Source organism: Lipotes vexillifer, unplaced genomic scaffold (assembly GCF_000442215.2).
Source record: "Lipotes vexillifer unplaced genomic scaffold, Lipotes_vexillifer_v1.1 scaffold79, whole genome shotgun sequence".
NCBI lineage: Eukaryota > Metazoa > Chordata > Mammalia > Artiodactyla > Lipotidae > Lipotes > Lipotes vexillifer.
Genome location: NW_006775678.1, coordinates 813,853 through 828,693, shown reverse-complemented (window position 1 = coordinate 828,693; position 14,841 = coordinate 813,853). Strand labels below are relative to the sequence as shown.

The window sequence follows — 14,841 nt, the reverse complement described above, 5'->3', positions numbered from 1 at the left end:
CTCTTTCCCAGCAAATGGGCTCTGTGTCCAAGAGAATGTCTAATGAGGCTTTTAAATTGTTAAGATGCTACACACTTAAAGATGTTATCGTTGAAGGCAAATTATTTTATGGTTATTTATGAGTTTTAATTATTCTTCATACATTAGCAACAATGGAGAACAACACTTTTTCCATCTGCTATTGACTTAGCAAGAAATTTAATTGTGTTTAACAGAAAAGACAGGATACAACCATCAAGACTGCAGAGATCCAGATTTGTTGCTGAAAATTAGATTTTATAGCCATAAAAAAAAAGATATGTGGAATTTCTTTCAAAGGAGCAAAACACAGGGACTTAAAAAAAGAAAGATGCTGAGAAAGTCAGGCTGAGGGATGATTCACCTGCCACCCCTGAGAACCCCAGGCTTTGATGTGCATCCAGACACCACCTCCTGGCTCATCAGCCCCGAAAGCCCCCTCCCTCAGAGTGAGCCAGGAGTGAAAAGAGCAAAGCAGCTGACCTCAAGGCACAGCCTTCTCCTCTGCTCTGAGCCAGCCCTGGCTTAACATCAAAGTGTATAAAGCAATAAGTAGCAAAAGGGAAGGGAAGGGAAGGAAGAGGCCTACTGATCTAACAAATAAAATGTTTACTCTCATGGAAATTCCAGGGAAATAAAAAGGAAAAAAAATACCACTCACAGCTCCCCTATTCAAAGGTAACCACATGTGTGTTCTGGTGGGATTCCTTGTGGTCTTTTTTCCCACATCCACCCAGCTACATCTGAGAGGAAGCCAAGCCAAGCCTGAGGGAGAGGGTTCTCCAGAGGAAGCATCCAGGCTGCATCCATCACGAGGGACACAGATTCAAATCTGCAACAGATCTCCTGCTTTGGCAGAGGTCCCTTTTCAGGGACCCCTCCCCAGCCCTGCCACACACACACGGGACGGACGGCCTCTCTGGCCTCAGTATCAGATCCTGTTCCTCTCCAAACGTTTTCTCTGATGATGCACTTGATTATTGTTCCTTTTCACATGGAGACAGCCCTTTCAATCAAAGCCCACTGATCCTCTGTCTCGGCCCTTCATATTTTCTTCTCTGTCCTTTTTTTTGTCATTCGGGAAGGGATCTCGTTTCCCTCCCACGTGACTGAGCTCCACTTTCCACAACATCAATTCAACATTTTTACTGTCTGCAGTACAGACTTTATTGTTTTTATTTTTTAACATCTTTATTGGAGTATAGTTGCTTTACAATGTTGTGTTAGTTTCTGCTGTACAACAAAGTGAATCAGCTGTATGTATACATATATCCCCATATCCCCTCCCTCTTGCATTTCCCTCCCACCCTCCCTATCCCACCCCTCTAGGTGGTCATAAAGCACCGAGCTGATCTCCCTGTGCTATGCAGCTGCTTCCCACTAGCTATCTATTTTACATTCGGTAGTGTATTTATGTCCATGCTACTCTTTCACTTGGTCCCAGCTTACCCTTCCCCCTCCCCGTATCCTCAAGTCCATTCTCTAGTAGGTCTGTGTCTTTATTCCTGTCCTGCCCCTAGGTTCTTCATGACCTTTTATTTTTTTTTTTAGATTCCATATATATGTGTTAGCATACGGTATTTGTTTTTCTCTTTCTGACTTACTTCACTCTGTATGACAGACTCTAGGTCCATCCACCTCACTACAAATAGTTCAATTTTGTTTCTTTTTATGGCTGAGTAATATTCCATTGTATATATGTGCCACATCTTCTTTATCCATTCATCTGTTGATGGACACTTAGGTTGCTTCCATGTCCTGGCTATTGTAAATAGTGCTGCAATGAACATTGTGGTACATGGCTCTTTTTGAATTACGGTTTTCTCAGGGTATATGCCAGGAAGTAGGCATGGAGGGAACCTACCTCCACATAATAAAGGCCATATATGACAAACCCACTGGCAACATCGTTCTCAATGGTGAAAAACTGAAACCATTTCCTCTAAGATCAGGAGAAGACAAGGTTGTCCACTCTCACCACTATTATTCAACATAGTTTTGGAAGTTTCAGCCACAGCAATCAGAGAAGAAAAAGAAATCCAAATCAGAAAAGACATAAAACTGTTACTGTTTGCAGATGACATGATACTATACATAGAGAATCCTAAAGATGCTACCAGAAGACTACTAGAGCTAATCAATGAATTTGGTAAGGTAGCAGGATACAAAATTAATGCACAGAAATCTCTAGCATTCTTATACAGTAATGACAAAAAATACGAAAGAGAAATTAAGGAAATACTCCCATTTACCACTGCAACAAAAAGAATAAAATACCCAGGGATAAACCTACCTAAGGAGACAAAAGACCTGTTTGCAGAAAACTATAAGACACTGATGAAAGAAAGACGATACAAACGGAGAGATATACCATGTTCTTGGATTGGAAGAATCAACATTGTGAAAATGACTATACAATCCAAAGCAATCTACAGATTCAGTGGAATCCCTATCAAACTACCAATGGCATTTTTCACAGAACTAAAACAAAAAATTTCACAATTTGTATGGAAACACAAAAGACCCCGGATAGCCAAAGCAATCTTGAGAAAGAAAAACGGAGCTGGAGGAATCAGGTTCTCTGACTTCAGACTATACTACAAAGCAACGGTAATCAAGACAGTATGGTACTGGCACAAAAACAGAAATATAGATCAATGGAAGAGCATAGAAAGCCCACAGATCAACCCACGCACATATGGTCACCTTATCTTTGATAACGGAGGCGAGAATATACAATGGAGAAAAGACAGCCTCTTCAATAAATGGTGCTGGGAAAACTGGACAGCTACATGTAAAAGAACGAAATTGGAACACTTCCTAACACCATACACAGAAATAAACTCAAAATGGATTAAAGACCTAAATGTAGGGCCAGACACGATAAAACTCTTAGAGTAAAACATAGGCAGAGCACTCCATGACATAAATCACAGCAAGATCCTTTTTGACTCACTTCCTAGAGAAATGGAAGTAAAAACAAAAATAAACAAATGGGACCTAATGAAACTTAAAAGCTTTTGCACAGCAAAGGAAACCATAAACAAGACAAGAAGACAACACTCAGAATGGGAGAAAATATTTGCAAATGCAGTATATGGACTTTAATTGCTACTGTATTTTTACTCTTCTTCAAATCCTTCCCTCCCGCCGGGGGCCCCCTTCCGGCTGCTGTCTTCCATTCCAACCAGTTGCCCCCCGTGGTGACCTGCTCCTGTCCTGTGCAGGTCATGGCACTTTTTTGAAGATGTTAAACAGTTTCACTTAGGGAGTGGGTTGGGAGGTCTCTTATAGTAAAACATCTTTAGTTCTTTGACAGTTATTTGGAGGTCTGTAGTCAGTATTCATTTACACTTTTGTAATATTTTTTAATACGACAGTTTTTCTTTTTCCCCCCATTTATTCCTCAAAGATTGTCTTGCCGTTCCCTTCCACGATGAGATTTTTCTATCAGATCCACACCAAATGACAAGTTCATAAATCCAAGCCCGGTTCTGGATACTGAGAGGCTTTCAGTACAGTTCGGCTGTACTAGAACAGAATGTTTTCTGGGAGCTGCAATTTCCAGAGCTACTGAATGAGAGGGTCAACCACAGATGAGACAGGGTGGGGAGGGGAAAGGAGAAAAACACTTCTGGTGCCTCCAAAAGCAGCCCCTAGTGATGAAAAATGGCAGAATCAGCCAGCACTGCTGAGCATAGAGAAACGGTTCTTATCAATGCTGGTGGTGAGGGTCTAACTGGTTCAACCTTTTGAAAAGATAACTTGGCAACAGGAGTCAAGATTTTAATGTGCATATGCCTTTTCATAATAATTTCTCTCTTAGGACTTATACCAAGGGAAAGAAATTGGTCAAGTGTACAAAATGTATATTCCAGGATTATACTCATCTTACTGTTTACATAGTGAAATACTGAAATAGCCTAGATGCCGACCACTAGGGCACAGTTAAAAAAGGTACAGTCTCTGAAACGGAATTCGGTGTAGCCATTAAAATGGTATTTACTGACATGGAAAGGTACCTACAATATATTAAGTTAAAACTGTACACACTGTACAATTCCATTTCTGTCAAAAAGATAAAACCTTGTGCGTGTGTTTACAGAGAATAATTCTGGAAGATACAAATCAAAATTTTACTCGTGATTTTTCTCTAGGTGGTAGGAACTATGAGTGACTTTAATATGTGTTTATTGTACTGACTTTATTTTTATTACTAAGATTAATATTTTGCAATCAGATAAATAAAATTGTTTTTGAAAGAAAAAAAGAAAAAATAACAAGACCGGACCATACTCTCTGTGCTGAGTAAGGAATCGTCGGCTGGGGCAGCCGTGGGTCACATGGTTGATTGGGGCTCACGTGTAGGTCACGTGGTTTCTCCGGGCAGCCAGGGAAGGGGGCCTCCAGGCCTGCTCCCTAAGCTGCTCCCTTAGAGTAAATCCTCCCCAAGCCCTAGCGGCCTCTCAGTCAGGCTTCCGCTGGTGTTCCACCCCCATCTCCCTCTCCTCACACACCACTTGTGGGCTGCTGTTCAAATTCCACTTTTTATATTTTTTTTTGGCTGTGTTGGGTCTTCGTTGCTGCGCACAGGCTTTCTCTAGTTGCGGCGAGCGGGGGCTACTCTTTGTTGCGGTGTGCGGGCTTCTCATTGCGGTGGCTTCTCTTGTTGCAGAGCACGGGCTCTAGGAGTGCGGGCTTCAGTAGTTGCAGAACGTGGGCCCAGTAGCTGCGGCACACAGGCCCTAGAGTGCAGGCTCAGTAGTTGCGGCGCGTGGTCTCTAAGGTGCGCAGGCTTCAGTAGTTGTGGCACACGGGCATAGCTGCTCCGCGGCATGTGGGATCTTCCTGGACCAGGGATCGAACCTGTGTCCCCTGCACTGGCAGGCGGATTCTTAACCACTGCGCTACCAGGGAAGTCCCAAATTCCACTTTTTAAATATAGTTGTCGTCTTGTGTCTGAACTCCTTCCTCAAGGACCCAACATGAAGGCACTAACACAGTGCCTGGCACACAGAAGGGGATTAGTAAGTGCTCGTAGAAAAGAACTGCTCTTTCTTGAAGTCTCCTGGCCCAAGTATGAACTCCTCTCTCTTCTTCGTCAAGAACACAAAGATCAGAGGAAGCTCCGGGTGCAGCTCTCACAGAACTGGACCCCTCTTCTGTGGCAAGTGACAACTTCAGATTCCCCGACCTTCCTCAGATGCTTTATGACAAATGTCTGAGGAGTCCACCGAGAAATTGTCTAGGTCAAATCGGGTATCCTGGACCCAGGCTGAGGAAGGCCTGACTGCTTCTCCTCGTGTTACTGGGCGCTGTCCTCATCCTCCCCAGCCTCTCCCAGCGGCCGGCCCACCTTTCTGCTTTCATGCTTCCTGCAGCTGCCACCTGCCCCGCTTCCTTCACCTTGTCTTTGAGGAACTACCTACCTCCTCACTGGGGTCTTGGTCTGGTTCTGTCCAGCTCCAGCCACGACCTCGCTCTGCCTCTCACCTCTCTCTCTTTCCTACTTCCAGTTTCTGCCTCTTCCCTTATTCCCTCTCCCCAACTCAGTGCTTCTCAGCCTTTTTCCCCATTAATTACCCCCCAGGGGGCTTTTTAGACCCAATTGCCCCTTGCCTCCCACGCAATCTTACCAAAGAGACCCATGGTGCACCTGTGTTATGTTCTGTGGCCCCCTTGGAGGACCACAAGCCATTGTAATGGCTGAGACTTTCTGTCCTCCAAGACAGAAAGTTGTCCAGTTTTTGCCCCCTAGGGGTGTCGCCTCCCCAATTGAGAATGCACGCCTTCACCCAACTCAGGCCAGGTCCTCAAGAATTTTCCAACAGGCTGCTGCCCATTCTCTTCCCCTCCCTACCGCACAGCTTCTTGGAAGTCCACACCGCTAGCGCCTCTTCAAAGCAACCAAATCAGGTGCACTCTGCTGGCCCTGCAGTCAAGAACTTCTGCTTGGCACAGCTCTAAAAGGATGTCTCCTCCTGGTGGGGCATGCGTGTGCAGGGCTGTACGTGAGTGTGTGGTTGATTCTTTCTGGTTGGCATATGACGATTGTTCAGATATCGAAGTTTGTTCATCTGAAACATTGTTAGTAGGCCCCAGAAACCAGCAGCTGCAGATTCCCACCAACCAGAAAAAAAACAGACTGGAAAAAAATGGCAACAGCTGCAATTTCATTACATGAAGTGACAGCTACCACCGAACTTCATGGCCTGGTATTTCTAATCATGGAATGAGAAAAAGAGAGCCTAAAAGCACTAAGGAAGGCCGACTGAATGCACATTTCACTTCTGTGGTAACTTCACTCTAGTGAAGAAATGATTTTATCTTTTTGCACAAGGAGGCGTGGGCTTCCTCTTGGGTTAGAAAATGGCAATGCACGGTCAGCAGTTTTGCAGAGGGCTGGGGTGGGGGGGAGGCCTGCACAGGCCTCTTGCTGATGTCCACATTTTTGGTTCAACACCTCTATTTTGAGTGTCTACCCTGTACCAGGCACTGCCAGGTGGTGAGTGCACAATGGTGAGCAAAAGGCAGACCCAGGGCAGCCATCACCGAGACTGAGTCTGATGGGAGAGAGTGAGATACTAAACACATGACCATACAAATAAATGCAAAGTCACTTATGGTACCGGCCATAGGGAGACACGGAAGATACTCTAAAGTACTGTGGTCCTGGGTCAGAGCTAGCTTTGCCTGAACTGACGACGGGAGTGTGTTCCCCACTGAAGGAACGGCATGTGCAAAGGCCCTGCGGCAAGAAGGAGCTTGGTGTGTGCAAGAAGTCTCGTGGGACCAGACCCAGAAAGCATGAGGGGCAGCACTGATGCAAAATACACCTGGAGATGAACAGGCAGGGTCCAGCCACGCAGGATTTCATGAGGCAGATTAAGGACTTGGGTCTTTATCTTGACGGTGATAAAGTGGGAAATCTCCGCATGTTTTTAGCAGAGGAACGAAATGATCATTTCACATTCTGAAAAGACCACTCTGCCGCGGTAGGAGGCCAAGGTGGATATAAAAAACCAGTTAGGAATCCACGAGAGAAGATGGTAGCTTAGGCTTGGGTATTGTTGGTGGGACAGACAAGGAGAACAGAGAGAACTGAAGAATAGTCGGGAGTCAAAATGGACAGGGCCTGGTGATGGATTGGATGTGGGAGATGAGATCAATGTGTGGCTGCTTAATTCACTCTACATTTCCTCCCAGAACGCAAAATAGATATGCTAGTTCCTCGTTAATCAGGTTTCACTCTCTACAAAGGAAAGCCAGTTAACTTCACAAATAGGGCACCTAATCATTATCTTACTCATCTCGTGAGTCTGTTTTGATTACTGCATTTACTCTACCTGATTCAATCCAAAGTCAGAAAAACCCGCATTAAATGAGGAGGTTTAAGAATTGTTTTTAATGAACCATAGACATGAGCTATAACGACCATCAGAATCTTTATTAGAAGCCTACTCAAAAATGCAAACATCTTGTTTGGTTTGTACTTATTAGGTTGAAATAGTTACATTTAACTGTAACTAAGGAAGGTTTAGTCTGCTTCTAACTTTGGCATCACTAATGTCTTCTGAACTGTGTTAAGTTAGTCACACGGATTTCTACAAGTGGATATAATATAAAGAGACCTTTTTTTTCTTTTTGCATTTGACACCCAAGACTGATTTTAAATCTTCCTTAGTTCTTTATCTCATGTGTTAAAAATGCAAAGAAAACATAGTTCCAGCATGGTGAGCCATGTGTTATCCTTTGAAAATTGGCAGTTAAGACCCTTAAATAGGTCCAGCTTAAAAAAAAGTCATTGCAATTCCAATTATTTTGTTGTCTCACACTTGGAGCTTCCATTACTTATAACATTAAAAAAAACCTAGGCAGCATGACTCATTCCTTTGCTCACTAAGCATTTAGCAGCCATCGCTACACACGGGGCACTGGAGAAACCAAGGAGACCTCAGGGGGCTCACAGCGGGCGGCAGGCCAGGGATGGCTAGAGGACAGAGCGTTATGGCGGGGGAGGGGAGGATGGGTCGGCAAGGAGAGGGCGCCACGCGGCCAGTGACAGGGCACGGGGCGTCCTGGGGGAGGCCGAGGCAGGCACCCCATGTCTGTGAAGGTGAGAGGATGGAGGTGTTGGGAGGGAAGGTAAAGGTGGGCAGCGAGGGGTCCTAAGCCGTGCAGGAAAGGTTTTAATTCACACTGAAGGGCACAGGCTGGCCAGTGAAGGATGTGTGTCGAGCAGAAGAGTTACAGGTCCAGGTTTGCTCTTCAGAACCACTACATCCGGAGCATATGTGTGGAGGCATCAGAGAACGGACTGGAGCGAGGGGCGATGTAGGGACCAGGGAGACTGCTACACGACACAGCCAAGGAACCGGCAGAGCCTCAACAAGGGAAGGGTGCAGGCAAGGGGAGCGATGAGCAGGCTGGGGCTAGAGGACGCAGTGACCGGCTGGACACGGAGCGAGAGGGACGATTCCAAGGGGACTCCAGTTTCAGGCCGGGGGGGAGGGTGTGGCCACTGGTTAGACCGGAGCGGAGATGGGGGGTCGGGAGGAGGAAGTGGCTTTTTCAGTTCGGGGACCTGTGGGTCTTTCAGGAGACACGGCTCAGGAGGCAGCCGAACCAGGGGGAATCTGGACGCGAGAGGAAGGGCGTGGGCTGCAGGTAAGAGGCTGGCGGTGAGCAGCGCAGAGATGTGCAGAGAGAGGCCGCCCAGGGAGCGAGGGCAGGACGAGGAAAGAAGTGGGCAGGGGAGCATCGGTGTCGCGGGGCCAGCAGAAGCAGCAGGGCTTAGGGGAGGCAGAAGGAGAACAACGGAGCGGGGTGGGGAGGGGGGAGAAGGGGTGAAGCTGGGGTGACTTGCAGGGGCTTCAGGGGAGGGAGCAGTGGAGGAAGGAAGCAGACAAGGGCCAGAACCCATTTACGTTCAGTCCTGGGCAGGGGGGCCACCGCTAACCTGGAGGGGACAGCTCTGGGCGTGGTGCAGAAGAGATTTCCCTCCCCCACCCCACGACAGGACTCCCACAAGGACAGCAGTGTCCATCGGTCTGTGAAGGTTTGGGGGCATGAAACACAGTACGGAGCGAAAAAGGATGTGGAGGGCAAAATGAGATTCTTAATGGACTCGTTGATGATTTCCATTAATCACAGGGTCTCTCTCATCCCTGGTGCCTCAACTCAACCAACCAGGAAGGAAAGAAAACACAGACTCCCTGAGACCCACCCACTTCTGGGACTCACACGAGTGATGGTTTCCTGGCCTGAGCGGATGTAACAAGTGATTTTGGTATGTGTGATCACGTTCCTTCGCAACAGTTTTTACCCCAGGTGTCATTAATTTCTTTATATCCAGCGGCACCAGCTTCTTTTTTCTAAGACTGCGAACCCGAGAGGGCAGGGACCTGATTTCCTTACCTCACGTATAAAACTGAGCACAGCATCGTGAAACGATAGCCAACGTGAGCACACTTTTTGGACAGTGGAGTACACTTTCAATAATCTCTGAAGCAATAAAGAACCAATCAATGTCACGTTCCATCAGCAACCCTTAAAACGGGCTCCACGATCCCATGAATGCCAAGGCCACGTACACTTGGTCTGGTAGATGGGAACTCTCTCTGGGCTTTTGTGAAAGGACAGGTACCAGGGGTTGGATAATCCTGAGAAGTCCTTCCCAAAAGCATCATTATCACCGGGGGACAAATGAACCAAAGCTTTCAGGTTTAAGACAAACACATCCTACAGAACTTTAGGATGATGATGAGAATTCCAAGAAGGCAACTTTATCTTTGAAATTGATCTTTATGGTTAATCCAGCCTTAATGACGGTATTGGTGCAAAGCAAGAAGGAATGTTAGAAAACCCTGAGCCTGCTGAGCCCCCAAAGACAAACTTCACGATGACAAGGGAACCATTAAAGCAGAGGGAAAAACACCAAGGCCCCCCCCAAGGCATCACCTACTCCTGGTCATGTATTTATATCACTAAGTAAACGTTTACACTATTTTTTTGAAGTATCTAAATTTTAAAACCAAGGCACAGGGCTTCCCCGGTGGTGCAGTGGTTGAGAGTCCGCCTGCCAATGCAGGGGACACGGGGTCGTGCCCCGGTCCGGGAAGATCCCACATGCCGCAGACCTGTGCTCCGCAACGGGAGAGCTCACAACAGTGAGAGGCCCGCGAACAGCAAAAGAAATAAAAATAAAAAATATAAACAGAAAACCAAGGCACAAACATTCACATCCAGATCTGCTTTAGATGTGAGAAGTAGGTGCTACTCCACACACCAGAGGCCTTAGAATTTCTCTAACTTTGCAGGAAGAGAGGCAGTTGTAATTGGGGCTTGGCTTCCTGGCATGACAATAAGATACTGATACAATCAGATGATAATGAGCAAAGACTCAAAGAAGCAAAGACTCTTTGAAAGTCAAGGGGGAGCTCGTGGGGTTACCCACACATACCTGTCCAAAGTTTTCTTCATCAATGCAAAACATAAGGTCCAGTTCAGTCGGATCATTTTCTAAGATCCATTTCAAAGAGTTGTAGTATTCACTATCCTACAGAAATGACACAAAAATTAAAATTAAGCATTTTTCCCCAAAATATACACTCATTTCTTTAAATAATTATGTCCTTTAAATGTAATTCCATCCAGAATCTCAAGAAATGCACTAGTCACATAGAGTCACTTCCAGCTCTACCCCAAACCTACCCTTCCACTTTAATTTAAAAATACAAACTAAAAAACTGCTTTGGTAGTAACAGGGGTTTGTAGTTGGATCCTGTGCTCTGTCAAGAGGAAGCAGCCTGCTCTGGATGTGGCCGTCATAGCATTACGGAACTGAACATGTACAGGTTAACACACTCCCCACCTTTTAAGAGTGAAAATATCAGAGGAAAGTAGGAGGGATAGAGAATGCTCTACTTAAATACCAATGGTTTCAAGTTACGCCCCCTCCTGTGCTTCCAGCACTCTCTGCAAGTCACTGTGAGCAAACAGGAAGAGGCTGCCCCGGTGTCAAAGCCCAGAACACAGGCCCCGAGAGCCTGGACTCCTCTTGTCTCTTGGGCAGCCCCAGGGGCTCGACGAAGACCAAACAGAATGTGTGCACCGACTGTCAACATGGCGAATAAAGTTAACTCAGACTTGAAGAGAGATTTTTATACTCCTAGCTTCCTCACCGTACAGTAACAAAAGCACAAAGCGTAAGCTAAAGGTGAAAGCTGAAGAGAAACTTGACACGGGTACCGTGGATACACAGAGCTGCCCGCCCGTGGAAAACCCAGCTGAGTGGACTTGTGTGCACTGCTGGCCTTCTACCCTCCTTCCACACCCAGAGGATGAGCTGTGAGGGAGGGGTACACAGCTCATATACCCAACTACACAACACGTACAGTCAACACGGCAGCGAGGCTGAGGGGAGGAAGATGCTTTCTGACTCAAGTGACAGAACGTGAGAGCAGAGCTGCAAACACCCCAAATGGACGAAGATGCTTCCCGATGGCCCCGTGTGTGGCTGGTGAATGGTGAGAGGTGAGAGGTGAATGGTGGGAGTACAGGTAAATTAAAAGAAAAACAGAAGCAAAAGTATACCAGGAAAAGAGCATCAACTTTTGTTCTTTATAGAAAAGCCTTTCAACTCTAAAATGGTCAGCCTAGATTAAATAAGTTAAATGCAACATGAAAACCCAAATCAAAAGTTAGCAATTATTTTCTAACTTTTCATTCCTCTCCTACACTGTAGTGGTCCCTTACCCCTTCTTCCATATCTGGGATGAGTATAGTCTTCCCTTCATCTACTGTTTTGGTCTGGCTCCCTGCCATTTTCTGAGGTCGGAAAACAGAGGGCTAGCAGATGAACCTCTAAGTGTTCAGTATTAGCAGTTTTCCATGGAAAACAAGGGCAGCAATGAGGTCTCCAATTGACCCTTGGATTTAATTTGGTCAAACCAGTTCTGAGTAAGCAGAGGTAACTGAGATGTGGGTGTACCCACCCTAAATACCATGACTCTAGGAAATGTGAACAATGATTTGCTTATTAAAAAATTTAGGGAGATCAATTAGCCTCTTGAACAATCCCTGTTGTCCATACTGCATGACGACGCCCATAAAAACTGCTGTAACTACAACATGGTCTCAACTACCTTTCCATAAGGCACAAGCTGCTGGTGAGGTCCACGGGAGTGACCTCTATTTACTCACCACAGATTCCATGTCATTCAGAGTTATCTGCTTTCCCAGCATCATTTTGTAAAACGGTCGAATGAAGAAACCTAAAACACGGTGAAAACTGAGTTAGTTTCAAATCTTTGATGATGCTGTGCATCCGAGCATGAAATAAAAGATTAACCTGCTTTCATGTGAATGAGAGACCAGGACAGAACAATCGAGGGTTTTCTACAGTAAGATGAGGGCCTGGTTTGGGGCAGGGTTGGGGGAAGGGGTTTAGGAAGGAGGGCAGTTATACTAACAGAGATGGTACAGCAGAGGGGTGAGGTCAGAAAGGCTGCTGGAGGTGACAAATGAGCTTCAGGCACAATCAGGAATCTGCAGCGCAAACAGGGTGCCCGCACGGGGGAGAAAAGGGCACTCCCAGCAGAGGGACAAGACCCAGGACTCGCCAGGACCGAAGCACAGGGCGTCCCGGGCAGACAGGCCAGAGGAGGGACTGGGCAGGGAGTGTACAGCTTACACGAGGTGCCGGAGAGTCTGGGCTGCTGCCCAGGGCCAAGGGGAGTCACTGAAACGCCAGGGGGCAATTCCACCTGCATTTCAATGTCATCGCTTGGGCAGTAATGGGAAGAGCAACTGGTAAGGACAGACAGGAAGGAAACGAGGGAGGCCGTTCAGAAGGCTGTGCGGTCTTCCCGGGCGGGGTGATGACAGCCTGAGGGAGACAAGGGCAGTGGCGTCCGGGAGTGATGACGGCCTGAGGGAGACAAGGGCAGTGGCAACGCCGCCATGACTGCGCAGGTGCCCCGCAGGGACCCCACTTCACCCCGTCCCAGGCAAGTCAGCGTCACACGCCTCCTGACACAGGCGCCCCCGGAACCTCAGTCCTCCCCCTTCACCCTCAACTCCCATCCTCAGCGCCCCCTCCAGGTCTAACCAGCCACCCTTGCAGCCCGTTCCCGCTCCCACTGGCTTCAGTGCGGCCCTGCGGCTGAGGCTCAAAGCCCCTGCTGTCTGGGGGGTGAAGCCACAGAAGGGAGTAGGGGCTGATCTGATGTGCAGCGTGTCTGCTCTGCCTCCAGGGCCGTTCATGGTCCCAGGAAACAAAGACACTGCTGGCCACACACCTGGCGGGCATCCGGGCTCTTCTTCTTGCAATTCCCGAGGACACGGTTACCTCCTGTCTCCTTTTGCAGCAGGGACCTAGATGCCCCCATCACTACTCCAGGCAGCCTTGACTCTTGGCCCATCCTTGCCCTTCTGAAACGATCCCAGCTTCTAAGTGTGCCAACCCCACCGCAGCCTCCCGGCGAGGCTAATCCCGGTAAAGCGCTCCCCCCACCCCGAGAGACCTCCGTGTGTTCCCTTCTGCTGGACTCTGGACCCATGTTTCCCGCACTCTCACTAGAACATCGGTCCCCTCAGGTCAGGATCTCAGCTTAAACTTCTCTCTATTTCCCCTGTAGCAACTAAGAACGTCTTCTTGCTCGGCAGAAGGTAAATAACGGACGTTCTGATAATCTATGGCATGACTCCAGTGCTGCAAATTAAAATACATTCACTGCATATACCTATACAGAGTGAGACCAGTTTCCTTCTAATCAGAAAAAAAAGTGTTTACTCCTGCCACCAGCCCCACCCCCCGTAAAAAATAAAATGTTGAAATTAGAGGATCAAAATCAGCTAGCCATTACCAGTAAAAATTTATTAAAGGACAAAGTACACAGGGTACATCAACTAGCATAGCTAAGGTTCCACAAATGCAATTCACATAATTCTCCTGGAAATCTCTCTCTATAGTAACTGCAGTGTCAATCTTAAATCTTGATCTGTCTTCTACTCTCGACCTTTTCACCCCTAAATTCTTCAAAAATATTTCTGGTTCTCTTTCCTCACTGATGATTTCTGTAATGTTCTCTTAAGGGCACTACTTTTTCAATGACCAAATCCGTAAGAAGTCTCTATTATATGCCTATTGATTCAGCCAGGGAGGGGGGTTTCACTCGTGACTTCCAAGGTACCTTGAAATTCTTGGCACTTTGCATGACTTACGTGCTTTAGATAATAATGAGATTATTCTGTGCCATCTGTTTCAGCAGTGATCCCAGGGGTCAAGGTCTTAGCTGAGTTATAACACTGCTTGGAAATTATTTACGGTCTCTTCACATTCAAAAAAATGGTAATTTGGGGACAAACAGGACAATGGCAGGATACTGGCTGAATCAGACCATTTTAATGAACTTTTCAATCAATACTTTCCATCTGTCATCAAATCTAGTTCCCGCTAAAGAGATTTTATTCTGGAAAACATAGAAAATGCACAAATACAGAATGTTCTGTGCGTCACACTTAAGTTTTTCAAAAAAAAGCTTTTTCAAACTGTGTGCAGACACTGTGTCTTCAGTGCTCAGATTAAGATGACACCAGGAAAAAAAAGCACCTTCATTATGGACAAAACATTAAAGAACCTACTGATTTACAGAGGGAGAACCAGTGAAGCACTTTTGCTTAAAACCTATGATGTGAAAGATAAGACACCTGATAAGAGACCACAGACAGCACTGTCCAATTTTCATTACTTCCACACTTTTTAATAACTTACCATCTAAAAGTTTCCCATGAAATACTGCCAGACCAGCAACTCTTCCG

The 14,841-nt window shown here is 46.6% G+C and overlaps 1 protein-coding gene across 3 annotated transcripts in view; it reads right to left on the bottom strand.

Annotated features, from left to right (window-relative positions):
- Window positions 1-14,841, bottom strand: part of NEDD4L (NEDD4 like E3 ubiquitin protein ligase) — a 231,842-nt gene that overhangs the window by 12,872 nt on the left and 204,129 nt on the right. For all 3 annotated transcript variants that reach the window (XM_007450107.1, XM_007450108.1, XM_007450109.1), the window contains 3 exons: window positions 14,795-14,841; window positions 12,223-12,293; window positions 10,481-10,576 (listed from right to left, as the gene is read on the bottom strand). In XM_007450107.1, coding sequence (XP_007450169.1) covers window positions 10,481-10,576; window positions 12,223-12,293; window positions 14,795-14,841 — 214 coding nt within the window. The remainder of the gene's footprint in view (window positions 1-10,480; window positions 10,577-12,222; window positions 12,294-14,794) is intronic.